The 26,740-nt window shown below is 61.4% G+C and overlaps 1 protein-coding gene across 4 annotated transcripts; it reads left to right on the top strand.

The window, feature by feature from the left end:
- The first annotated feature begins 732 nt into the window (after positions 1 to 732).
- On the top strand, positions 733 to 26,740 carry ZBTB7A (zinc finger and BTB domain containing 7A). 4 transcript variants are annotated; one of them, XM_034945762.4, is made up of 3 exons: positions 733 to 3,665; positions 14,900 to 16,176; positions 21,806 to 26,740. In XM_034945762.4, exons 2-3 carry the CDS (start codon positions 14,915 to 14,917, stop codon positions 22,296 to 22,298), a joined length of 1,755 nt encoding a protein of 584 aa, XP_034801653.1. In that variant the 5' UTR covers positions 733 to 3,665; positions 14,900 to 14,914; the 3' UTR covers positions 22,299 to 26,740. The 4 variants fall into 4 exon arrangements, with proteins under 4 accessions (XP_034801653.1, XP_034801654.1, XP_034801655.1 ...); XM_034945763.4 differs by lacking the exon at positions 733 to 3,665 and adding an exon at positions 4,474 to 4,919; XM_034945764.3 differs by lacking the exon at positions 733 to 3,665 and adding an exon at positions 5,020 to 6,101.

Raw genomic sequence — 26,740 nt, 5'->3', positions numbered from 1 at the left:
GAGGCGGGCGGATCATGAGGTCAGGAGTTTGAGACTAGCCTTGCCCACATAGTGAAACCCCGTCTCTATAAAAATGCAAAATTAGCTGGGCATGGTGGTGCGTGGCTGTAATCTCAGCTACTCAGGAGGCTGAGGCAGGAGAATCGCTTGAACCAGGGAGGCGGAGGTTGCAGTGAGCCGAGATCGTGCCATTGCACTCCAGCCTGGACAATAGAGTGAGACTTGTCTCAAAAAAAAAAAAAAAAAAATTAGCCGGATGTGGTGGCGTATGCCTGTAATCCCAGCTACTCGGGAGGTTGAGGCAGGAAAATCGCTTGAACCTGGGAGGCAGAGGTTGTGGTGAGCCGAGATCGTGCCATTACACTCCAGCCTGGGCAATAAGAGTGAACCTCTGTCTCACAAACAAATAAACAAACAAACAGACAAACAGAAAACCCCTGGCTACACAGAGACAAAAATAATAGGCGTGGCTCAAACATTAATAATATAATCACACCTATCATGTAATGAAGACCTCCCTGGTGCAGGGGTTGTGCTGTCTCAGTGTTCCATGCACCGTCTCATTTCTCCCTTGTCACAACACTAGGAAGTTGCATCGATTCTTCTCTCCAAAGGAGTCTGAGGATCAGAGAGGTTAAGCAACCTGCCCAAGATCACACAGCAACCCAATCTTTTATACTTTATTAGGTTTTCAATAGTATCAACTCGGTTTTTTTTTTTTTTTTTTGGTTGGGGGAGGAAAAAGGAAGTGAAGGGCAGAGGTCAGGAGGAAGCTTTGGGTCCCCTTCGTTCTGTTTTCATGACAGGGGCGGGGGGCGTGGTTTGGGGTGTGCCACATCCTGGCACTTCCTGAAGGACCTCCCTTTGGTCCCCCTGGCAGCGTCCAGAGAGACACGCGAATGCTGGACTTAACATCCTTGCTCCTTGTCCATCTCTGGGCCTCAGTTTCCCAAACTGTATGGTGGAAATTGTGGTCTCTGCTTCTTCTCAGGGCTGCAATGAGGATTAGGGTCCATGCCCGTCTCACAGAGGAGCCCCTGCCCCTCTGAGTCAGGTTCTCACCATGGAGAATCCGAGTGGGGCTTTCTCGATCCTTTTCCTGCAGGATCGGATCTGAGGCTGGCAGTACAAGAGGGGAAACTGAGTCACCTGCTGCTCCTGGTGTGGGGGAAGTTAGACCATGTAGAGCTTACAGCCTGGGCGTCTCGCTGGCATGATGGTTCATTCCTGTCATCTCAGCACTGTGGGAGGCTCAGGTGGGAGGAACACTGAAGCCCAGGAGTTTGAGACCTGGGAAACATAGCAAGACCCCCCCACGGCCCCACCAAATCTCTATTTAAAAAACAAAAAACAAAACAAACAAACAAACAAAAAAACAAGGCCAGCCACGGTGGCTCACGCCTGTAATCTCAGCACTTTGGGAGGCCAAGGTGAGTGGATCACCTGAAGTCAAGAGTTTGAGACCAGGCTGGCCAACATGGCGAAACTCTGTCTCTACTAAAAATAAAAAAAATAAAAATAATAATAAAAAAAATTAGCCGGGCGTGGTGGCAGGTGCCTGTAATCCCAGGTACTCAGGAGGCTGAGGCAGGGGAATCGCTTGAACCCGGGAGGCGGAGATTGCAGTAAGCCAAGATCGTGCCATTGCACTCCAGGCTGGGCGACAGAGCAAGTCTGTCTAAAAAAAAAAAAAAGGAAAAAACAAAACAAAAAAAACGTCTGGGCATCATTTGCAGAAATCCAAACACAACAGTGGGATCTGGGAAGAATCGTGCTTCAGCGTGGCCTCCTGGTCCCGAGGCTGATGGCCGGTGGTTGAAGGAAGGATTTCTATCCCAGGCAGGGTCCTTGGAGCAAAGTCCCTGGATGACACCCTCGCCCTAGATCCACGCGGCCCCTCCCTGGGTCCCTTCCCACCTACCCGGCTGGTTTCAGGCTGCGAGTCCTGAGACAGTCCACTTCCCCTCCGGGGGGCCCTCCCGGGTTTCCCCTCGTAGCCAGATTATTATTACAAAAGCCAATCCAACCCGTTTGGGTGTTGAAAGGCGCTTTTAATAAATTGTGCGAAGAAGCCATAAACTGTGTCTCTCGCAGGAGAGGCTTTGAAGTCAGAGGACAGGCTGGGTACACTACACCCAGGCCGGTGGTGGTTCCCGCTGTCGGGTGGTGTTGGTACTAAGAATGCCAGATAATAATAAAACATAATGATCCTGGGATTAGGTGTTAGAATGAAGGCACAGTGAGCCCCGGAACAGGGTCACCCACTGGATAAGCGCTCACTAAACGGCAGCTAAAGCAGCTGTCAGTACTCTCTCTGTCTGGAGGAATGAGGAAGGGGAAACTGAGTCCTGGAGCCCCCCCCAGGCGCCCGGTCGCACCAGCCAGCCCTCCCTGGGCCGGGCCAGGACGTTCTCACCACTCGTGCCCTGCTCCCCCTTCCCTGTCCCCCGCCGGACCTCTCCCACGACCGGGGAGGAAGTGGGAGAAACGGACAGGGGAAAAAAAAAAAGTCGCGCTGAACCAACGCCTCCCCACTCCCCACCTCCGCCCCTCGCGAGCCATGCAGACCCCCTTGTGCCAAGGAGCGGCCCGCGCGGACCAGGCGTCCAGGGCCCGGTCCCCGTCCCGCCCCGCGGCCCGCAGCCGGGTGGGGGAACTCGCGAAGCCGGGAAAACAACCGCCCTCCCCGCCCCTCGCCAACCCCTTCCCCCGCTGACGCCCCTAGCGCAGCGGGGTGGAGGCGACTCCTTTATATAATCGCGGGAGGGCAGGTTGGTGGTTTCATTTAGGGACCCGGGAGCCCCGCGGACCCGGGCCGTCCTTGGCAAGGCCACCCCCCGGCGTCCCTGGCGCGGCAAGTCCCACTGAGGCCCGGGGAGGCCCAGGCCCTGGCCTTGCGGGGAGGTCCCCACCGCCTCACCCCCAACCCACCCCCGGCAGCCCGGGCCGCGCGACCCACACGCCCGCGTCGCTCCTCGCTGTGCGCACCGCGCTCCCCGCCCCCGCTGCCATCCTGCCACGCCCCGGGCGTCGGGGGCACAGCCCGCGCCCCCCCGCACCCCGCCCCTGCGCAGAGGCTGGGGGCCTGTTTATCTGGAGGCCCCCACCCCCCCCCCACCCCAGGGGGCCCGCTCCCCCCGCGCCCCGGGGAGCTCTGGGGCCAGATAAGCTGGCAAGCTGGCACGGCGCCGCGCGGCGGGGCGGAGAGGTCAGAGGCGGGGGGGCGCGCCGGGGCGGGCCGGACCCCCCCCCACTTGACAAAACCTAATAACAGCCCGGTCTCCCCGGCGCAGCGGGCGAAGCCCCACGGGAGGGCAGAGACGTGGCAAGAGGGGACCTGCCGAGCCTGTTCTGGCCTCCGAGGCCAGGCTGGGGGGGGGCGGGCTGGGCGTGGGGGGGCCGGCGGCTGCGGCACCTTTAAGACAAGGGAGGACCCCTCTTGCCCTCGGAGAAACCAGGAAGGGAGTCGCGAGCATCATACGGGGCTTTGGCTGTACTGTACAGTTACTGTAGGGGCAGTGACGCCGCCGCCGCCGCGCGAGGGAGCGACCAGGGCAGCGCGACGCGGGCAGAGCGAGCGCCGCGGACCCCGGAGGCGAGCGGCCGAGGGAGCCCAGTCCCAACTCCGGGCCCCGGCCCCGCGCGCCCCGGCCCGGCCCCGCGAGGTAAGTCAGCGCCCGGCGCGGCCCCCGGCACGGGGTGCAGGGCGGGGACGGGCGGGGGTCGCTGCGGCCACCGCTGCCCCCTCGGGAAGGGGAGATCCGGGGAGCCGGGGACGTTCCCCCAAGTTTCAGAGGAAGGGGTGGTTGGCAGCTGCCCGGAGGCTGGAGGCGCCCTGGATCCCGAGCGCGGGGAGGGGGCGCCGCCCGGGAAGGGGGGATTGGGGGCTAAGTGCATGAGCTTGTGCGCCAGCCCCCCCCCCCCACTGGGTGCATGGCTTTTCGGGGCTCCCAGGCGCGCGGGGAGCGGGGGAGGGGAAGCAGGGCTGCATTGAGGGTGGGGGGAGCCGGCGTGGGGAGATAGGGGGGCGCGTCGCCTGCTAAGTTTCCAGCTGAAGACGAGGGGCGCTCTCGCCCCCCGGGGGCCTATTCGGTGCTGCGTGCATACGTTGGAGTTGGCCAGGATTGAGCTCCATGGGGGATGGGGGGGAGGGGGCTGAAAAAACAGGGAGGGGGGCTTTGGAAAGGAGGGGGAAGGGGTGGGGTGTCCGGGTGGGCGGGCAGGGCCGCAGGGACCTCTGGGCTTCGTAGTCCCTCCGCTGTTTGCAGCCGGCAGGTGGCAAGCGGCTTGGACTACAAGTCCCAGGGTGCCCCGCGCCGACAGCCCGCCGCGGCCCGCGGGTAGGGGCGGTGCGGAGGAGGGGCGGTGAGCGGCGGGCCGGAGAGCCAATGGGCGCGGGCCGATCGCGCGGCGCGGCGCGGGGGCGGGGCCAGCCCGCCAGGGGGCGGGGCCTGGAGCCGGGCTCCCCTCGCCGGGGGCCGGTGGCGGTCCCGGCTTCCGGCTGCGCGGCCCGCGGGCCGGCCCCCTCCCCGCCCCGGGGCCCCTCCCCGCCTGGTTGTGTAACCGTCCCCAGCCCCCCTCCCCTCGGCCCCCCGCCCGTGGGGGGGGGGTCACCCTCCCCGCGCTCCCCGGGGAGGGCGGCGGCCCGGGCGGCCGCGCGGTGCAGGCGAGCCCGGGGATGCGCGGCCTAGCGCAGGCCGGGCCCGGGCGTGGGGGAGGCGGGCGGGCGGACCCAGATCCGGGGTAATTTGCATCGCCCTCCCCCCAGCCCGGGTGGGGATTGGCCGCCGGCGGCGGGGGGTGGCGCGGGGCCAGGCTCACTGCCGCCTCCCGGCCCCTCGGAGGGAGCCAGCCCAGCCGCAGCCGCCGCCACCGCCGCCGCCGGGGCCGGGCCCCCTCGCCGCTGCCCCGGGAAGGAGGTAGGAGCCCCCCGCGCGGGCGAGTCGGCGGGGGACCGCGGGCCGAGCGGGGGCCGCGCGCTGCGGCCGGGGCGGGGGAGGGGGCCGCTTCCTGCCCCCGCCCGGGCCTGACTCAGCCCCGGGTGGGGGGCCCGGCCTGGCCCCTCGCCCTGCCCGGACGGCCGTCCGGCTCCGACCCGCGGGAGGGGGCGGAGAGAGCACCCCAGTCCCCGCCGTCCGCGCCCCCAAAGCGCGTGACCCCGTCTCCTCTGGCCCGGACCCCCCCTCCTTCCCCTTGACGCCACCACCACGTGCGAAGCCTGAGCCCGGGCAGGGGAGGGGGGAGCTGGTGGGATCCAGCCCCCTCCCTCCCGCTCCCTACCTCCCGGGCGGGAGACCCAGCCCCCCCGGCCTGGGAGCCTGGCTGGGGGCTGAGCGGAGCGGAGGAGCGGGTGCCTCCCCAGGGCCCGGGCCTCTGCGGGTTCTGGGAGGCGCTGCCCGGGCTGGCTGGCGGGGGCGCACGGTGGGCCGCGGCGGGAGGTTGCTGTCCACCCGGGCCCGGACACCCAGTCGGCGCCCACTAAATGTTGGCGGAATGCAGCCAGGAGTTGGCGGCGAGGCGGGGGGAGGCAGCAACTCCTCTCCCCCCAGTCAGGCGGCGGAAGTCACAGAGGTGCTGTTGCCCCTGCCACCCGCGGCACCCACCTGGCTCACCCATGGGTGGCGGGCTCGGTGGGCCCCCCCACCTCCCTGCCAGCTGCCTCCGGAGAGGGCGTCGGGATTCCGTGTCAGTCCCCCCCGCCCCAACCTCAGAACTGGACCAGGGCGTAACCCTGAGCGTGCCGCTCCCACACTGGGGGTGCCTCCCCACCACCGGCCGATCACTTCCTATTGGCAAGCTGGTCTGGGAGAGGTCCCGGGGAGGCCAGGCTGGGGCAGGGGCCCAGGCCAGGCCAGGCCTAAGCCCAGCCCTGCTGCTGCCAGGGCCTGAGGGCTTCAGGCCGGGGGCGTTTGTCCCCGAGGGCCACCCCCCACGGGGCCCCGAGAGCACCTATCGGCGGGGCCGGGGCCTCTGTTTACCACCAGCCATCGCTGTGGAGACAGAGCCTGGGGGAGAAGGGGGGGCAGGAGCCGGCCGCTGGAAAAGCGAAGTCTAAGGAAGGAAAGAAGAGCCAACCGGGACACTGAAATTTTAATTCGTGGGTCAGTCCGGGGGGTATTTATTATTCAGTTCCGATTGGCTGCGTGGAGGCCAGTCAGCACCTGGGCCCGGGCGGGCAGCCACGCATCGGCAGAGGCCCGCGGGCGGCCGCAGGCAGTGGATGGGTCCTTTGCTCTGTGCGGGAGACTGAGGCGCGGCCGAGGCAGAGCCCAGCCTGGGGCCTGGTCGGGAAGGTTCCTGGGGCGATCACAAATCCCTGCTGGGTGTTTGTTTGTTTGTTTTTTCCTTTTCTTTCCTTGAGTCCCTCTGACCTATAGCTGGGTCCACCTGGTGGCAGATCCCCGTTGCCGTATGAGGAGGAAACTAAGGCCGGGAGGGGAGGTCAAATGTGAGCTTGGAAACTCCGGAGGTTAGAGCAAGCCTCGGAGCAGGTGCCGGTACTGGGCAGGGGAGACTGAAGCGTAGGGGGAAGCAGAGAGCGGCCCAAGGTCACTCAGGTGGGGTCAGAGCTGCCCCCTGTGCTCCATCCTTCCAGCTCGGGGCCTGTCCAAAGTCCCCTCCCCCTGTGTGGTGGCCCAGGGGCGCCTGCCCACCTGTCTTTAAGCAGGGCCAGAGGTTGGCAGTAGAGGCTCAACCGCAGGCACCTGCCTGCAAATGGAGTGTCACCGAGGCTTATTAAACCCTGTGTCCGAAGATGACATTGAGGCTCAGAGAGGGCCAGCATGGCTCCCAAGGTCACACAGCACGAGCCACAGCCCTCTCGCCTCCCTGCCTCACCGGGCAGGCCCTTGCTGGCGCACGTGCATACGAGGCCCCTCTCCAATCCTGCCGAGCCACAAACTCGTCTCACCTTGGTCCTCAGACGCAGGCAGGGCTCTGGGTTTTATGACCAGAGGAGACCGAGGTCACCTCCCCAGAGCCAGCCCACTGCAGCCCAGATGCTCCAAGGAGGGCTCCTCAAGGGTTGGAATGCTGGCACGCTTGCTCTGCGACCTTGGATGAGCCCCGTGACCCCTGCAGCCGGGGCGCGCTGTGTTCCTGGGGCTGCGGAGGGTCCCCCAGCTGCTGCCTGCAAAGCCACCCGTGGTGTCTTTTCTTTTCTCCTCCGTGGCGGAAACTCCCAGGTCAGCTCAGGGCATGGCAGAGACCTGAGTGTGGGGCGTGGGTCAGAGCTGCGTGAGACACCTGCACCCCCACCTGTCACCTGCCAGACCATAAACCGCCCTGCAGTAGCCCTGGGCAACAAGGACAAGAGGAACGAGCTTGGGTGGGGGTGAGCCTTGGGTGGGGGTGAGCCTTGGGTGGGGGTGAGCATGGTCCAGTCCTAGCCCAGCCCTTGGGTCCACCCCAGCAGTCACTCCCCCTCTGCCAGCCTCAGTCTTCCCATCCAGACAGTGGGGAGATGGTCATCAGCCCTAGAGTGTTGTCTCGAGGGTTCGCTCAGTGGGTCATTGGGAATGCTTGTTGAGCGACTACTGTGCACTGTGTCAGGCCCTTGGGGAGCTGTCTTGAGAGCTGGAGGGGCAGAGGCCCCTCCCTGAGCCGCCCATGTCAGCTGGACTCCAGCCCTGCCCCAGGCTCCTGTGTAAAAGCTCCCTTGCAAGGCAGCTCTGAGGGTATGAGGATAAGCCGTCCTTCCTCTCAGCCCCCAGGGTAGGGGGATTTCATCTCCTGCTGGTATCCGGGGGCCAGGAAAGGGGATGGAAGGAGCCGTGGGAGGACTAGTTAGGCAGGCCAGAGCCAGACAGACGGCCCGTGCTCAAATTCCAGTTCTGCTGCACGACCCTGGCCAAGCTGCTCCCCCTCTCTGATCCCGTTCCCCGTTTGCAAAATGGGGCACAGACACAGATCCTGCCTTCCAGCGCTGTGGGTACCGTCAGGTACCATGGGTCTCTGGGGCGATTATCAAGGCCCAGCCTCCCCCAGCTGCTCCGAGGAGCGGCTCTGGCCCTTGGGCCCCGAGCGCCGAGTCCAGAGCCCCAAAGCGCAGAAGGCGCCCCTCAGAGAATCCGGCGCTCGGGAGGAGCGTGGCCAAAGGACCAGCCCCTCCATCTGTCCCCCCAGCAGGCTGTGGACGGCCACTCGGTGGAAGTGTCGCCACCCACGCCTTTCTGGTTTGACTGGAAAACAAGGCCCGTCCCACCTATCAGGATGCCTGAGAGAAGGATCTGGCCGGATTCTGCAGGCCGCCGGGCTCCCAGGCTGAGCCTTCCACCTGCTCAGGCGAGGGTGGGGGTGGGGCAGGTATCTCCAGGTGACAAGCAGGCCTCCCTCAGGGGAGGGAGAGAGAGGTCACCCCGGCCTCTCACAGGCATCTCAGCTAAGCAGGTGCAGCCTGGGCTGATGGCAGGGTGGACAAAGATGGGCTTCCGAGAGTCTGGCCTTGCTTGCCCCCAGTGACGGGAAGCTCAGCCCCTCCACTGTCGTCATGAAGCTTCCTCTTGGAACCTGGGCTCAGGCTGTAGTCTGGGCTTCCCGGCCCATGACATCTCAGAGTGTGGGAACAGGGTGGGCCTCAGTTCCACCCATGAGTTGGGCGTCAGATGGGATCCCCCTGGCCTCCTCATCGCTGCCCCCATCCCCGCTGTCACACTTCCCACTGGGCCCCCACGGCCTTCCTGCCTCTGGCCCTTTAAGGCCCGGGCAGGAAGCCCCTCCCCATTTAGGGCAATAAATGGACACGTAAAATGGCCGAGGGCCTGTTTGCTCCATGTCTGGCCCAGAGGGAGGCCTGCGGGCAAGGGCAGGCGGGCAGGGGGTGGGCTGGCAGCTGGCAGCCACCCCAGGCCGTTGGTGCCCCCCGATCGGGACACTGCATTCCTGTCCCATTAAACCCAGGCCGAGGACTGGGCCAGGCGGGGCTTGGCACCAGGTCAGGGCGGGGTTACCCGTCGGGACCAACCTTGCAACACAGGCCGCTGGGCGGGGAGGGGGCGGGGGCTGCCGGGTGCGGGCCTGGCAGCCGCACCTGCACACCAGGCTTACAGTGTGACCTTGGGCCGGCCGCCCACCCTCTCTGGGCCTGATCTCCCCTTCCAGCTTCCTCCTCAGACCCCACCACTCACTCCCTTGGTAGGTGAGGAGGGGACTGAATTCCCGGAATAGCATTCAGGAGCAAAGTTCCCATCCGTGAGGGGTGGTGAACAGCCTGGCAATGTGTTTTGGGGACTGGCTCTGGCACACATTAGGTCCCTGGGCTAAGTTTGCTGAATGGATGTGAGCGGGACCCTGACCACAGTGGGGGGCCCCTTTCCACTGTCACGACCCCCATCCCCCAGGAGACAGAGGCTCAGAGAGGTCTCGCATCTTGCCCAAGGTCACACAGCTTGGAGGTGGGGAAGCCGAGGCTTGAACCCGAGCTGCTCTGCACAGCACATGAGGGGTGAGAGGTCCCTTTGGCCTCCTTCCCTGCTCTCCCTGGGCAGAGGGTTGGGTGGGGGCCCTGATCCCCTCATTAGACGGCCCCCTGCTCCAGGAAGTGGCCTTCGGGAAGGTGGCGGGTGGCAGTTACCTGCCCAGCCCTCACCTTGTCGTGTGACCTTGGGGAGGCCCCTGGCTCCCACACCCTGCACTAGCGATGCAGCCTCCTCTCTGCCAGTCCCCCTTCCCCGGTCGCCCACCTCCAGGCCTCAGTTCCTGATGCTCCCCGTGCTGGGGTGCCCTTCTTGGGATGCCGGGGTCCTTCCTAGGCGACATCTGCTGCTCCCTGAGCCACGTCAGGGTGCTTCCGAGCTCACGACACATCCCCCGCAGCTGGGAAGTGGCAGCTGCCCAGATCAGAGGGCTGCTGTGTGACCTCGACTGGGCCGCCTCACCTCTCTGAGCCTCTCAGGGACCTGGGGAAGACGAAGTGAAGGTGCCCAGTTAGTTTGGGAGCACAGAGGGGGCCGAAATGCTGCCCGGGTGCCGTGGCTCTCGACAAACACTACAGCAAGTGACCCTTAGGTTAGATGGGAGGTGGGACCGGCAGGCTGCACAGCCCCCTGCTTCTGGGTATGCCTGGCAGCCAGCTGGGTGGGCCGGGGCGTGGGCTGTCTCTGGTTTATCCGGCGGTTTGCTGCGCCCCTACTGTGCGCCACCCTGGGAGGGTTGGGCTTAGGGGCCTGGGAGTGGCCTGGGGGGAGGAGGGCGCCCCACCTCCAGCCCAGGAGGGGCCTGCCAGGGCCTGCCCCTCGGCCGCCGAGTCAGCACCAAGCAGCCCCGGAAATCCCACGGAGGCCAGCGCGGGGGAGGAGCTGTGATGAAAGATGGGGCCCCGGGTGGGTGTGGGCCGAGCCCAGGGGACCCTGGCCGGCAGGGGTGGGGACCTGGCTGGCGTGGGGCCGGGGCTTCCTGGAGGAGGGGAACAAAACCGCCACCTCCGGAGGCGTGTACCGTGTGTCGGGCGCACAGTGGGGCTTCAGCACTCGGGGACTTTTTATTGCCAAGACTTTGTGGCCCCCCCGGGGGTGCTCTGGCTGGGCCCGGCCTCCCCTCTCCCACCTCGGAGGCAGGGTCTTCGGCCCTTTCCTCAGGGGAGGCCTCCAGGAGGCCTAGGTGGGGGCATTGGCGCAGGGCGTGGCCGGCAGGTGGCTTGTGTTCCTGGAGTGAGGGCATGGGTCAGTTGTCTCAGAGCGAGTTTAGTTTCCAGGGCGAGGTCAGGGCCTTTCCCTGGGTGGGTGGGGGGACCGGCCCCTCCATCATTTCCTGGCCCCCAGCCCCTGGGAGTCAGCCCTGCCGGGCATCCTTAGGCCAGGACTGCAGCCCTCTCTGGGCCCCGGCATTCTCTTCTGTAAAACGCGGCCACAGTCCTCTCACGGGGGCTTTCCTTGGCTGACATCACCCCGGGCCTCGCTGCTTTGAGGGAGGGCCTCAGTGATATTTAGGGGGGAATAGGGGCCCAAGAGAGGGTCCCAGGCTGGAGAGGGCAGAGACTGGGACCCCCGGACCCAACCTGGAACTGGGATCTTCACACTGGCGGGGACCTGCAGGAGGTTGCTGAGCCACCTGGATTATTTTGGGCCCATCCTCCAGGCCCCAGGAAAGACACCTCCCAGCCACTCCAGAGCGGGGACCCTGGTCACCCGAGGGGAGGAGCGGCCCAGCAGGCCAGGGATGGCCATCTTGGGGCGTTGGTGGCCTGGGTCAGAGGTCTCCCCCCATGCTGGGGTGGGTAGGAGGGCCCGGGCCCGTCTGATCCAGAGCTCCATCTGCTCACACGCTCCCCGCGGCCCAGGGCCAGACGGCAGATGGTGGCAGGGGGTGGACACCACCAAAGGGGACTCCTCGGAGGCTTCCCAGGGCCGAGCCTTGGGTGGGGTCGCTCCCCTCCTACCCTCCCTGCTCCCAGCAGCCACATCTGAGCCCACCGCCCCACCACAGGCCTTAGAGTGGACGGGGGTGCTGAGCAGCTGGGCCCTGGGCTGAGGCTGGAAGGAGGGAAGGAAGGCGGGTGGAGGGGCCTGGGGAGCGTGGTGGCACTGAGCAAGCTCACAAAGGCCTCTGTGTCGCCTGGCAGCTCAGGCCCTGGGCTTTGGGTCCGGCTGGACCGACACCATGCCTCCCTTGTGGGGCCTGGCTCAAGCCCGTCGGCGTCAGAGCCTGCCTGAGCTGCCGGGCTGGGGGACAGGAGGGTCTGGTGGCCCGGAGGAGGCCTTAGGAGGAGGCCATGGAAGGCCCGGCTCAGGCCCTCTCCCCAGGGGCCTTGCCCAGGGGCTCTGGCCCGAGAGCCACCGGCCGGCCTGGAGGAATGTGAGCTGTGCTGGGTGACTCGGGGCAGCCAGGGGCTCCCAGGAGAGGGCGGAGGGGTGGGGACAGGGGCCAGAGGGTTGCACAAGCTCCGAGTGGGTGGATGAGTCACAGCCGAGGGGAAGGCGGAAAAAAGGGAGGGGGAGAAGGGGGTGGGACAGACACAGTCCCCCCAGGGCCCGGCGCTGCCCGAAACCTCTGCCCATTTGACAGATAGGGAGACTGAGGCCCAGAGAGGGCCAAGGCCTTGGCTGGGGCTGAACAGCTCAGCTGGGGTGGCTGAGAGTTGGGGAGGGGCTGCCAGGCAGTCCTGTGGGCAGGCAGGAGGTGGACAGGGGTTCCCCCGGCTCCCTGCTCCTCCCGGGCTGTAGCCCGGTCTCTGTTACTCACAGCCAGGGCTGAGCCCTATGCTGGGGGCTCTGAGGGGCAGGAAGGGGTTTAGCCTGCGGAGTCACTGGCCCTGCCCGGACGGGGCACACCCACGGTGGCCTTGACCTCAGCTGGGTTTCGGCACTGGGTCCCCGTGCCTGGGCTGCCACACCCCTTCCTGCTGACTCAGAGCCCCCTGAAAAGAACCAGGCTCGACCAGGAGGCAGGAGTCAGGGTTGGGGAGGCCAAGGGGTCGGCTCTTAGGTCCACTCTGGGTTTGAGTTTGGACGCAACTGTGTCCTCATGGTGGGGCCTCGGGCAGGTGGCCTCAGCTCACGACGGAGTGGGTGCTGCCGGTGGGGTTCGGGTGGAACTGGCGGGAAGTAGGTGTTATGTGTTGTTGTTGTTTTTTTTTTTTTTTGGAGACGAGTCTCGCTCTGTCACCAGACTGGAGTGCTGTGGCGTGATCTAGGTGGCTCACTGCAGCCTCCACCTCCTGGTTCAAGTGATTCTCCTGCCTCAGCCTCCCGAGTAGCTGGGACTATAGGCCCGCGCCACCAGGCCCAGCTAATTTTTTGTTAGAAATGGGGTTTCACCATGTTGCCCAGGATGGTCTCTATCTCTTGACCTCATGATTCACCCACCTTGGCCTCTCAAAGTGCTGGGATTACCGGCGTGAGCCACCGCGTCTGGCCATAGTAGGTGTTTTGTAAAGGTCACTGCGTGGCCTCCCCTCTGTATCGGCCGAAGCCCGTGCTCAGACCAACAGGAAAATGGCTCAGATCAGGGCACTTCTCTCGAGCTACTGCGTCCTCCCGTAGCGCCTCAGAGTGCCCTTTCCTTATTTATTTATTTTTCCAACACGGAGTTTCGCTCTTGTTGCCCAGGCTGGAGTACAATGGCGCAATCTCACCGCAACCTCCGCCTCCCGGGTTCAAGCGATTCTCCTGCCTCAGCCTCCCGAGTAGCTGGGATTACAGGCATGTGCCACCACACCTGGCTAATTTTGTATTTTTAGTAGAGACGAGATTTCACCATGTTGGTCAGGCTGGTCTTGAACTCCAGACCTTAGGTGATCCGCCTGCCTTGGCTTCCCAAAGTGCTGGGATTACAGATGTGAGCCACAGTGCCCAGCCCTTTTTTTTTTCTTTTTCTTTTTCTTTTTTTTTTTTTTCAGACCGAGTCTCGCTGTGTTGCCCAGGCTGGAGTACAGTGGCTCCATCCAGGTTCACCACAACCTTCGCCTCCCGGGTTCAAGCGATTCTTCTGCCTCAGTGTCCCGAGTAGCTGGGATTACAGGCACGTGCCATCACGCCCATCTATTTTTGTATTTTTAGTAGAGACAGAGTTTCACTGTGTCAGCCAGGATGGTCTCGATCTCCTGACCTGGTGATCTGCCTGCCTCGGCCTCCCAAGGTGCTGGGATTACAGGTGTGAGCCACCACACCCAGCCTAATTTTTGTATTTTTAGTAGAGACAGGGTTTCACCATGTTGGCCAGGCTGGTCGCTGGTCTTGAACTCCTGACCTCAAGTGATCTGCCCACCTCAGCCTCCCCAAAATGCTAGAATTACAGGCGTGAGCACCGAGCCCGGCCTCAAAGTGCCCTTTCAACAGGCATTCCCGGGGGCCCTCCTCGGAGGGGTGGTGCCAGTGTACTTGCGACATTTAAGCGTCCAGTGTGGGTTTTGCCGGCCTCATCTCACGCCGATGAGACAGAACAGGGCATCTGACTGCTCTTGGGCACAGCTAGGGAAACTGAGGCTGATGGGGGGCAGGAAACCTGACTCTCCTCATGCACAGCTGGGGAAATTGAGGCTGGAGGCAGGACATCTGGCCGCCCTTGTGTACAGATGGGAAACAGGTTGGGAGTGGGACACCTGATTGCCTTCCTGTACAGCTGGGGAAACAGGCTAGGGGAGGCAGGACATCTGACCATTCTCATGCACAGCTGGGGAAACTGAGGCTAGAGGATAGGACATTTGACTGCACTTGGGAACAGCTGGGGAAACTGAGGCTGGGGAGCCGGGACATCTGGCTATCCTCATGCACAGATGGAAAACAGTCTTGGCCGGGTGCCGTGGTTCATGCCTGTAATCTTAGCACCTTGTGAGGCAGGGGCGGTTGGATCATTTGAGGCCAGGGTTTTTTGATTTGTTTTGTTTTTTTGAGATGGAGTCTTGCTCTGTTGCCCAGGCTGGAGTGCAGTGGCGTGATCTCAGCTCACTGCAAGCTCTGCCTCCTGGGTTCATGCCATTCTCCTGCCTCAGCCTCCCGAGTAGCTGGAACTACAGGCCCCCGCCACCACGCCCGGCTAATTTTTTGTATTTTTTAGTAGAGACGGGGTTTCACTGTGTTAGCCAGGATGGTCTCCATCCCCTGACCTCATGATCCGCCCGTCTCGGCCTCCCAAAGTGCTGGGATTACAGGCGTGAGCCACCGCGCCAGGCCGAGGCCAAGGGTTTGAGACCAGCCTGGCCAACATGGTGATAGCCTGTCTCTATATTAAAGACACACAAAAAAGAAAAGAGGCTGGAGGCAGGGCATGTATCGCTTTGGTGCACAGCTGGGGAAGCTGGGGCTGGAAAGGCGCGACATCTGACCGCCTTCACGTGCGGGTGGGAATGTGAGGCTGGGGGAGCAGGGTGGAGCGCTGCTTCTCAAGGGCCTCGGGCCCTTGTCAGTGGGCACAGGAACCCCCGCACCCCCACTCACGAGCGCCCTCTCCTTCCCCACTGCTGCAGGTCTCGGCGCGGAAGATGGCCGGCGGCGTGGACGGCCCCATCGGGATCCCGTTCCCCGACCACAGCAGCGACATCCTGAGTGGGCTGAACGAGCAGCGGACGCAGGGCCTGCTGTGCGACGTGGTGATCCTGGTGGAGGGCCGCGAGTTCCCCACGCACCGCTCGGTGCTGGCCGCCTGCAGCCAGTACTTCAAGAAGCTGTTCACGTCGGGCGCCGTGGTGGACCAGCAGAACGTGTACGAGATCGACTTCGTCAGCGCCGAGGCGCTCACCGCGCTCATGGACTTCGCCTACACGGCCACGCTCACCGTCAGCACAGCCAACGTGGGTGACATCCTCAGCGCCGCCCGCCTGCTGGAGATCCCCGCCGTGAGCCACGTGTGCGCCGACCTCCTGGACCGGCAGATCCTGGCGGCCGACGCGGGCGCCGACGCCGGGCAGCTGGACCTTGTAGATCAAATTGATCAGCGCAACCTCCTCCGCGCCAAGGAGTACCTCGAGTTCTTCCAGAGCAACCCCATGAACAGCCTGCCCCCCGCGGCCGCCGCCGCCGCTGCCAGCTTCCCGTGGTCCGCCTTTGGGGCGTCCGATGATGACCTGGATGCCACCAAGGAGGCCGTGGCCGCCGCTGTGGCCGCCGTGGCCGCGGGCGACTGCAACGGCTTAGACTTCTATGGGCCGGGCCCCCCGGCCGAGCGGCCCCCGACGGGGGACGGGGACGAGGGCGACAGCAACCCGGGTCTGTGGCCAGAGCGGGATGAGGACGCCCCCACCGGGGGTCTCTTTCCGCCGCCGGTGGCCCCGCCGGCCGCCACGCAGAACGGCCACTACGGCCGGGGCGGAGAGGAGGAGGCTGCCTCGCTGTCGGAGGCGGCCCCCGAGCCGGGCGACTCTCCGGGCTTCCTGTCGGGAGCGGCCGAGGGCGAGGACGGGGACGGGCCCGACGTGGACGGGCTGGCGGCCAGCACGCTGCTGCAGCAGATGATGTCATCGGTGGGCCGGGCGGGGGCCGCGGCGGGGGACAGCGACGAGGAGTCGCGGGCCGACGACAAGGGCGTCATGGACTACTACCTGAAGTACTTCAGCGGCGCCCACGACGGCGACGTCTACCCCGCCTGGTCGCAGAAGGTGGAGAAGAAGATCCGAGCCAAGGCCTTCCAGAAGTGCCCCATCTGCGAGAAGGTCATCCAGGGTGCCGGCAAGCTGCCGCGACACATCCGCACCCACACGGGCGAGAAGCCCTACGAGTGCAACATCTGCAAGGTCCGCTTCACCAGGTGAGCTGCCCGCCGCGGGGGAGGCGCCGTCCTGCTCTCTGCCCCAGCATCCGCCGCTCACGACCCCTCCCGCCTCTCTCCCTGCACCGCACGCACACATGCACGCAGACGCACACATACACGCACGTGCACACAGACACGTACACGCACAGACACATGCACGTCACCTACACATCCACACACACGCAGACACACACGCACTTGCACAGACATGTATACGCACATGCACACACATGCACGGACGCGTATGCCACGTACACATGCACACACACAGACGCATACGCACACACGCACACGCACACCACATACACATACAGACATGCTACACAGACACATGCAGACACAGATGCACACCACATACACATCACATACACATGCACGCACGCACACGCACCGACATGCGCACACACACACGCACACCACATACACATCACATGCACGCACGCACACACACACGCACACGCACACCCAGACACGCACACAGATGCACACGCACACCCAGACATGCATGCAGGCACATGCACACAGACACGTACATGCACATACACGCACATGCATGCAAACATGCACCCACAGACACACATGTATGCACACACACGCAAACAGACACACCCCACCTCTTGGGCCCAAAGCCAACGAACGCTTCCCTGACCCACGTGGCTGTTAAGAACAACCTAGACCAGGCCCTGCCCTTGTGTGTGGACATCCCGGTGGGTGACAGCACAGGCCAGACATAAGATGACAGCCACATCATATGCAAAGCGTGCCGGACAGGGTTGAGCTGCGGGAGGTGGGCGGGAAGGCGCAGTCGTTCTTCCTTCCTGGAGGGCTGGTTCTTCTCTTCTGCACTTTTGGATTTTTTTCTTTTTCTGCTTTGGGAGAGGGTGACAGGCCCTCAGGCTTAGGGAGGGAGAGCCCAGGCCGTGGAGTGGTTTCTGAGTTTCCCGTGAGCCTGGGTCATTTGCTTCAATCAGCCAACATTTATGAAGCGTCTGCTGGTGCCAGGCCTGTTCTAGGCGCCGGGGACAGGCCTTGCCGGAACCTGAAGGAGGGGAGGAGCAGCTGTGGGAAAGGGCGTTCCAGGCAGAGGGAACAGCCAGTGCAGAGGCCCTGAGGCCAGCTGAGCTTGAGAGATCACTGTGCCCCCCTGGGAGCCACGGGGCTTGGTCCCTAAACAGCAGGAGTTCAAGGCCAGGCCCGGGCAGTTTGCAATTCGGTCTCAGGAGTCCAGAGGTGGCTGGCTGGGCCTCGTAGATCCAGGGCGGGCTGTAGCGGTGGGGGCAGGGGGCTGGCAGGCAGGGACCTGGCCAGGCTGGGTGACTCAGCACCACCCCCTGCCCCCCGCCCGCCCTGGGGTTCCCCCAGCCACGCCCACCGAGGCTGAAGAAAGAGGCCATTGTCCCAGCTTCCCAACCCCACCCCGTGGGGACAGGAACTGGGACTGACCCCTCCCCAGCACCCCGGCCCTCTCCCCAGCAGGCCAGGAGAGGAAGGTGTGGCCTGGACTCCGGCGCCCAGGAGTGCCAGGCAGGGGGCAAAGGGCACTTTGGGAGGCAGGCAGTGTAGCTGGTGGTTTGTCCCTCCTTGGTGAGGTTGGGGTACTGGAGGTCTTGGGGGGCTCCTCTTCCTCCAGGCAGGGGTCACTGTGGGTTCGTCTCTGAGCTCAGGAAGAGCAGCTTGGTGGGGTGCAGAGAACTGGGGTCTGCAGAGGGGACCAGGCTGAGCGAAGGTGGTGACCCCCACCCTGCCTCCCTGGCCGCAGGCCACAGGCCCGGTTTCATTCTGACTCGGGCACTGCTGGCTATCCCACCCGAGCCGGGGCTGATCCCCTCAGTCAGAGAAACTGAGGCTTAGAGAGGGACAGTTGTTGAGACCCCTTCCTCCCACCCCAACTTAGACCCACCTGCTTCCTCTTTTCCCCCACCCCGTGCTCTGGTCCCCCCTCCCCAGGACACCAGCACCCCCACCCTCCAAAAGCCTGGGAGCCCGAGGCCCCTCTGAGTCACAGCAGGGCGTTGAGTAAGTGGGGCCTGTGGTGGCCAGGGCTATAATTACCCAGGCTGGGGCTCGGGGTGATGAAACTAGGGATACCTCCGCCCCCACCCCGCCTCTGCGTGGCCCTCTGGCCTGCTGTGCAGCCCCAGGCAAGTCCCTTCCTCTCTCTGGGCCTCCCAGGCTCATCTGGGGAGTCTCTGCACGGTTCTAGAAAAACCTAGTGGCTGCCATCCCCTCTGTGACCCCGGCCCTGTGCCAGATCTGGGCAAGGCAGCCCGGAGACCTTGCCGTGGGCTTTGCAGAAAGTGATCAGTAAACCAGAGGCCTGGAGGCTGGTAACAGACCTGGTTAGGCCAGGGTTCTGTTAGCAAGTTACCACGTTCTGTTGGCTTCAGTGGGGCAGCAAGGCTAGAGATAAGGTAGGGGTCTGGTTGCCAAGGGCCAGGCCTTGACCCTCAGGGCAACAGAGCCAAGGAGGGGTTAAAGTTAGGGACACCAGCTCTGTAGCTGGTGCCAGAGGGAGGGACTTAGGGCTGGAGGAACCCAGAGGGGAGCCAGGTCTTTGGGAATTAGGAAAGGTAGAGGGGCATTCAAGGTAGGGCTTTGAGGGATGAGTAGGAGTTTGCCAGTCCCCACACTAAAGAAGTCTTCAGTCTATTGAGTGTGAGAAGGAAGAAACCCGAGGTGGCTCAGATGTGGGGCACAACAGGCAGCAGCAAGGAGTAGGTCAGGTTCTGGCCAGGGCTCTTGAGACCCAGGGCTCCCTCCTGCCCTCCGGATCCCAGGAAGGAGTACACTTTATTACTATAGATTGGCATCACTCAATGGGAATAGGCAAGACACCTACTTTTTTTTTTTTTTTTTTTGAGACGAGTCTTACTCTGTCGCCCAGGCTGGAGTGCAGTGGCACGATCTCAGCTCACTGCAACCTCCACCTCCCAGGTTCAAGCGATTCTCCTGCCTTAGCTTCCCAAGTAGCTGGGATTATAGGCGCCCACCACCATGCCGGCTCATTTTTGTATTTTTAGTAGAGACGGGGTTTCACCACGTTGGCCAGGCTGGTCTCGAACTCCTGACCTCAGGTGATCCGCCCGCCTTAGCCTCCCAAAGCTCTGGGGTTACAGGTGTCAGCCACCATGCCCGGCCAGCAAGCCACTTACATATTTTTACATTTTCTGACAGCCCCGTTCAAAAAAAGTCAAAGGGAGTTGGTGAAAGTGACTTGAAACATTTTACCTAACCCAGTAGATGCATTTCCATGTGTAGTCAATGTGCACGATCCTCATTGAGCCATTTTACATCACCTTTTGCATATCAAGTCTTCAAAAGCTGGGGTACCTTTTGCACTTCCAGTGCACATCAGTTCAGAGTGGCCACATTCTAAGGGTTCAGGAGCCACCTAGGCCACAGGCACCCCACTGATATGGTGACCGGCTTTGTAGGCTAGAGGCTCCAGGCTAAGCTGGGTCCACGCTGCCCCCATGGGGCGAGACAGGCAGGGAGGGGCCCTCGAGTCACACCCAACCCCTGCCTTCTCAGGGCTCACGATCCAATCAGGGAGACAGAGGAGAAACAAGGAAATCAACAGAAACAAGAGAGACCGGCCGGGCACGGTGGCTCACGCCTGTAATCCCAGCACTTTGGGAGGCCGAGGCAGGCGGATCACTTGAGGTCAGGAGTTCAAGACCAGCCCAGCCAACATGGTGAAAACCCTGTCTCTATTAAAAATACAAAAATCAGCCAGGTGTGGTGGTGCACGCCTGTAATCCCAGCGTTTGGGGAGGCCGAGGCGGGTGGATCACCTGAGGTCAGGAGTTCGAGACCAGCCCGGCCAACATGGTGAAACCCCGTCTCTACTAAAAATACAAAAATGAGCCAGGTGTGGTGGCAGAGGGCCTGTAATCCCAGCTACCTGGGAGGCTGAGGCAGAAGAATTGCTTGAACCCGGGAGACGGAAGTTGCAGTGAGCTGAGACCACACCACTGCGCTCAAGCCTGGAAGATAGAGCAAGACTCGGTCTCAGAAAAAAAAAAACAATAGAAGAGTCAGGTGGTGATGGCAGGAGGATGGAGACAGGGCTGGGGAAGGAGGTGACATTTGAGCCCAAATTTGACTGTGAAGATCCAGGAGGAAAAAAGAAAGTGCCCCGGACTGCGGGAACAGCACATGCAAAGGCCCCAGCGTAGCTTGCGCTTTGCACCTTTGCACGTCAGGGTGGAGCCCAGATAGGGGAGTGACGCTGAAGTGAGGGGAGAGTGGGCAGTCCTGGGTGCCGTGGGGTGGGGACTTGGTTACTAGGGTGACCAACTGCCCCACTTTGTCCCGGACAGAGGGGTTTCCCGGGATGCAGGACTTTCAGTGCTAAAACCAGAACAGTTGGTCACCCTATCTGTCACCAAACACCTCGGCCGCCGCCAGCCTCGAGAGGGCAGGGATGTTTGCCTGTCTTGTTCCCTGCGGTATTTTCAGCACCTGGAACAGGGCCTGGCCCTCAGCGGGCGCTCGGCAAAGGTCTGTGGCATGAATGAAGGCACCAGGCACTGGCTGGCCTCATCCTACCCCAGGGGTAGGGGCAGGATGGAGTGGCAGAAGCCCACTGTCTCCTTCTGCGGTAGGGAAAGGGGTTCATGGCGGGCGCAGTGGCTCACACCTGTAATCCTAGAGCTTTGAGAGGCCGAGGCAAGAGGATCACTTGAGCCCAGGAGTTTGAGATTAGCCTGGGTAACGTGGCTCAACCCCCATCTCTCAAACTTACATATATATATATATATACACACACACACATATAGTTTAATAGCTATTTAATAGGGTGTGGTGGTGCGTGTGCTACTCTGGAGGATGAGGCAGGACGATGGCTTGAGCCCAGGAGTTCGAGGCTGCAGGGAACCGTGATCACGCCACTGCCCTCCAGCCTGGGGGACAAAGCCAGACCCTGCCTCTCTTTTTTTTTTTTTTGGAGACAGTCTCATTCTGTCACCGAGGTTGGAGGGCAGTGGCGTGATCTTGGCTCACTGCAACCTCCACCTCCCAAGTAGCTGGGATTATAGGCCTGCGCCACCACGCCTGGCAAATTTGTTTTTTGAGACGGAGTTTCGCTGCAACCTCCACCTCCCAGATACAAGTGATCCTCCTGCCTCAGCCTTCCTAATAGCTGGCATTACGGGCGCCTGCTACCATGCCCGGCTGATTTTTGTTTTTTGTTTTTTTTTTAGTAGAGACAGGGTTTCACCGTGTTGATCAGACTGGTCTCGAACTCCTGGCCTCAAGTGATCCGCCCGCCTCGGCCTCCCAAAGTGCTGGGATTTCAGGCCTGAGCCTCCGCGCCTGGCCTAGACTTTGTCTCTTAAAAAGTTAAAAAAGGAAAGGAAACGGGGTTCAGAGAGGCATAGCGTTTTCCCAAGGCCACACAGCACTCAGGGTCCGAGGCCCTCTTTAGATGTTCAGAATGCGAAATCGCCCCCACTTGTCTCGTTTTTCGAGGGACCGTCCCCATCGGGGCACCGAAACCTCTGGTGCACGGTCCGTGTTCTGCAAGGGTGACGATCCAGGGCCTGCCGCGTCCGTGAGGGTCCCTGGGCGGGGATCGGGGGTCCCCGGCCCCACTGACCGTGCCCGCCCCGTGCCCCGTCCACAGGCAGGACAAGCTGAAGGTGCACATGCGGAAGCACACGGGCGAGAAGCCGTACCTGTGCCAGCAGTGCGGCGCCGCCTTTGCCCACAACTACGACCTGAAGAACCACATGCGCGTGCACACGGGCCTGCGCCCCTACCAGTGCGACAGCTGCTGCAAGACCTTCGTCCGCTCCGACCACCTGCACAGACACCTCAAGAAAGACGGCTGCAACGGCGTCCCCTCGCGCCGCGGCCGCAAGCCCCGCGTCCGGGGCGGGGCGCCCGACCCCAGCCCGGGGGCCACCGCGACCCCCGGCGCCCCCGCCCAGCCCAGCTCCCCCGACGCCCGGCGCAACGGCCAGGAGAAGCACTTTAAGGACGAGGACGAGGACGAGGACGTGGCCAGCCCCGACGGCTTGGGCCGGTTGAATGTAGCGGGCGCCGGTGGAGGAGGTGACAGCGGAGGTGGCCCCGGGGCCGCCACCGACGGTAACTTCACAGCCGGACTCGCCTAAAAACCAAAAAGAGAAAACAGAAACCCGAGAAAGAGAGAGACAGAGAGAGAGAAAAAAAATCACCCACCACCCCCCCAAAAACACAAAAAAAGAAAATCTATCTATATACAGATATCTATATCTATATATATATATACAGATATATATATATGACGCGTCACAGAATCTAGGGTAGCGCTTTCTCAGATTTCCCTCCTTTCTGACGTTTTTCTCCCTCCGCAGGGGCCCCAGCCCTCCCTGGCTCCCCTTCCCCCCACCACCCCATCGCTGGGTTTCGGGGCTTGGTTTGGGGTTTTTTGTAGGACACAAGGAATCCGAGACCCCGCACAGCCCCCTGGGCACCCGGCATGGGGCCTGGGGCCCGATCCGAGGCCCTGGGCTGGGGGGAGGGTAGACGTGGGGGCGCTGGGGGGGGACTGGAGTGGGCTTTTAATTTCCTCCCCTCGCTGGTTTCTATGAGTCTTTCAGACAAGACCTTAAATGATTTCTGTCTGCTCTGAGCGGACGTTAAAATGGGCCCCCGTCCCCCGACCCGCACCCTCCTTCCTCAGGGCACTTACTAAGGGAGGGGTCTCCCTCTCCATCTCCCCAATGGCCTCCCCACCTCCAACCCTGCCTGCGGCCTCCCCCTGTCGCCCACCCCACATCTCCTGGCCACTGAGACACAAACCTATTTATTTCTAGGCCTGGAGAAAGGAGATCGGACTGGGGTTCCCGGTGGGGCGCCAGGATGGCTCCTGGGGATGCTCCTGCCGCCTTCCTTCACGGCACTTACAACCGGCGGGACCCCCAGGGACCACCCCTCAGGGCGCCCCCCCACCCCCGCCCGGTCCACCTAGACCCCCACGTTTGGAGATTCAAAACTTCTGTCTTCGTCCTCTCCCCCGAGCCCCCTCTCCCAAATTTTTAAAGCACTTTTTAGATTTTTTTTTCTCTTTCCTCCTTAAAGACAAAATTTATATATAGATATATATATATATATATAAATAATATACTTTTCCTCAGAGGAGCAGGCAACAGTGTGGGATAAACAGAGTCATGATCAGAGGAACCCCAGGGTCTGGTGATGGCAGGGATGGGGGGAGAGAGAGAAAATCCACAAATTCCAATGTCACAAAAGCAATAAAACAAACTAGAAAAAAAAAAGGTTTTACAAAATGAAAGAAAGGAAAAAAAAAAAAAAAAAGGCAACCAACCACATTAGAAGTCTTGGCACTTTGTAACGGAACGGGTACTACACTTTATCTTAATTCTTAATTTAAAAACATGTTTACAAGTTACAACCAACTTCTATGAAAAGTTGAAAAGACAAAAAAAAAAAAAGCGAGCGAGAGAGAGAGCGAGAGAGAGAGCGAGAGCAGAAGAAATTCCTAAAAGTCGATTTATTTTTGTACAAAATAATAAAAAAAAAAACCCACCACAAACGTAGAATCCACTTCTGTTCCCCAAAAAGCGAGAAGGGGGGTTCAGGAGGAAGCCATCGCAGGGGACCTGGGAGACGCCCCGAGGTGTTTGTGCTTCACCCCCGGACGTCAGCCTCGAAGGCAGGACTGTGGGGTGTTTGTGCTGTGTTCCCCCCGCTCCCCCTTTCTGTCCCCTTTTTTGGTTCTGACGTGAAGAGGTCTTAGCGCCCGCTTCTGTCCCCGGGGTCTCTCCTTCCTCCTCCCTAGCTCAGGGATGGGCCTTCCAGCCGGAGCACCCCGATCCCCATCCGGCACCCCCCAATCCCCCAACACGCCTGTCCTCCCGCATGGCCACCAAGGAGCTGGACCTTGGATGCGCCTACCCTGTTGAGGTGGGTGACAGGGGCCCCCCACCTCCAGGGCCTTAGAACCACCGCCCCCCTCCCCACCCCAGGCACCCCTCTTTTTACTCAAAGGCACTGACTGTAATCCAGGGGGACTGGGACCTGCCTCCCCCCAACCTCTGGCTCCCACAAGGCCCGGTGTTGACCGAGCCACAGGCCACGGACAGGAGCTGGGGTTGGGGAGACTATGTCGCCAGATGCCAGGACGCCCTCACCCCTTTTGCATATGCAATGCCTAGCATGGGACCCCGAAAATAGACGCTCTGCTGCACTGAGACTTCTTGTCAATGCCCAACCGGGGGGGGGGGTTTCTCCCTGCCCCCGACCCCCCCATACCCCCTTCTCTGTGACACACACATCTTCTCGTCTCTTTTTCTTTCATTGTTAAAGGGAAGCTTTTTAAGAAGGCAATTTTCATATTGTTTCTACAGGATGGTTTTGGTTCCCTTCCCTTCCCACCCCCCCTTAAGCCTGTCAGCCCCCTCCAAATGTCTCAGGATCCCCCCTCTCCCCTGGGGCTGGGTGACAGCACCCCGGCTGCGTTCACACCCCAGTGTCACAGGGCGAGCTGTTCTGGAGAGAAAACCATCTGTCGTGGCTGAGCAGGGAGCTTGAACACCCAGGCCAGGGACACCCCTCCCCAGCTCCCAGAGAGGCCCCCTGAGGGGTGAGCCCTCTTTCCACCTTCCCCTATCCATGCACCCCCTCGCAATAAAACCAACTCTAAAATCACAGCTGTCGTCCTAGCCAGTGGGGGCGACCGGACTTGGGGGGTGGAGCCCTCTGGGGCTTCCGTAGGAACAAGGGCTGCGGCCCACCGCGACACTTACACAGACCTCGGGGATTGCACTAAACCCTCGTTCCTAGCTCCGCACTCAGCTTCGCCTGTCCTGCCCGCCCACTTTGCCTTAACTACCCGCCCGTCCTGGGGGCCACAGCCTCTGCATGGGCCCAGAGCCGGGACCCCCCCAGCCCAGCCCCGCCCTCCCCAGACTCCGCGCAATCACATACTGTATATAGACGTGAATCGATTTTATTTTTATTCTTTAAATTAAGGTCGTGATAAAGTGTTGCCAAAGATACCTGCTGAATTCTCGCGTTTCAGGAAACAAACAAACAAAAAAAAATGATATTTGAGGAGGGTCGTGTTGACTCCATATGAAAGGACACAGCTCAAAGCTTTTTTGTTTGGTTGTTTGGGGGTTTTTGTGTTTTCTTTTTTTGGGGTGTTTTTTTTTTTTAACTGCCTGGTACAAAAAAAAAGAAAAAAAAAAAGAAAAACAATGCGAAATTGTTATTTCCATTCTCATGGTGAAGTTGCGTGGACGCGTGTGTGCGTGTGTGCAAGAGAGCGGGAGTGAGGTCCAGGCTGGGGTTGGGGGGCTTCAGGCGGGGGCGCCCGGGGGCCAGGGAGGTGGCCGGGCCGGAGCCCCCGTCTGCAGTGGCCCCCAGCCTGCCGGGCCCAGGAGAGAGAGAGAAGCATCTTTGCTACTAGCTGTTGCTGCTACCTGCCTCTGCCCCCCGACGCCCCCCGCCTTTCGAGATTAAGGGAAAAAAAAAAAAAAGTCAAAAAAGTTTTTAAAAATGAAAAAAAAAAATTATAAACCAGTGAATGTAAAATGCCGGAGCAGGCCCGGCCTGGCATGGGTGTGGGCCTGCAGCCAGCCAGGCTCGAGCGGGCGATACCAAAGTCTGCCCCCCCACCATTGTGGCCATGCAGTCCTGTCACTGTCTTTTTGCTTCCTTCCGAGGGGGGGTCCCCCAGCCTCTTCCAGGGTCTTCCCCTGGAAGTGGGCGGCTGCAGGGAAGGTGGGGGACGGGGGTCTTTGCACGATTCAGACCCCGGGGCCGTGGCAGGAGCGGTCACCTCACAGGCGGTGACACTGAGGCAGGGGCCTCAGGGTGCCCCCTCCCGCCCGGCAACCAGAATGGTTGGAGGCAAGACAGAGAGAATGAAAGGAAAAACAGAAGAAAAAAAAATATTAAAAACCAACAAAAAAAAGCAAAAATCCTATTTTTTGAGAAAGAAAGATATTTATATTTGCAGTTTTATTTTAAAAAGTTATTTAAGTTGAAGCAGCCTTCCCGGAGGTGGGGGGGGGGGGGTGGCTGGCGCAGGACGGGTCAGGGGCCTGGAGGCTGGGGGGGCCCCAGGAGCTACAACCTCAGAGTTAAGACTAGCTCGCATTAAATACATAGATTTACGGGGGTGGGGGGGGGCCGGGGCCAGGGGGTGGAGGGGGCCAGGGAGACCCCCATCCCTCGCCGGGGCTGCCTGGAGGCTGTGGACCAGGATCCGATGCCCAGGTCCCGCCCCCCACCCCACCCCAGGCCCAGAATCGAGGTGCCTTGGACTTTGGAGGGGCCAGGCCTGGTGAATGGGGGGCGGGGCGGCGCCCTCAGGGTACAGAGCACAGATAGACATTCCAGAGACTGTATTGAGAGTCTTTATAAAGTGTGGGAGATTTAAAAAAAAAAAAAAAAACTGATAAAAATGCACTTTTTGGGAGTGGGGAGGGAGAAGCTTTAAAAGTAATAAAAAACAAACAAAAACACAAAAGATGAAAAAACAAAAAAATTCATTTTTCTTGTACATAAAAAAAAAAAGAACCACTAAACGCAGCCTGTTACGACC

Source organism: Pan paniscus, chromosome 20 (genome assembly GCF_029289425.2).
Source record: "Pan paniscus chromosome 20, NHGRI_mPanPan1-v2.0_pri, whole genome shotgun sequence".
Classification (NCBI taxonomy): Eukaryota; Metazoa; Chordata; class Mammalia; order Primates; family Hominidae; genus Pan; species Pan paniscus.
This window is presented reverse-complemented; position numbering and strand designations above follow the sequence as displayed.

Excerpts from the sequence above, each read along its gene's own strand:
- ZBTB7A (XM_034945762.4), top strand. The coding sequence starts at position 14,915 with ATGGCCGGCGGCGTGGACGGCCCCATCGGGATCCCGTTCCCCGACCAC. Across the intron at positions 16,177-21,805 it reads TGCAAGGTCCGCTTCACCAG|GCAGGACAAGCTGAAGGTGC; the intron begins GTGAGCTGCCCG and ends CCCCGTCCACAG.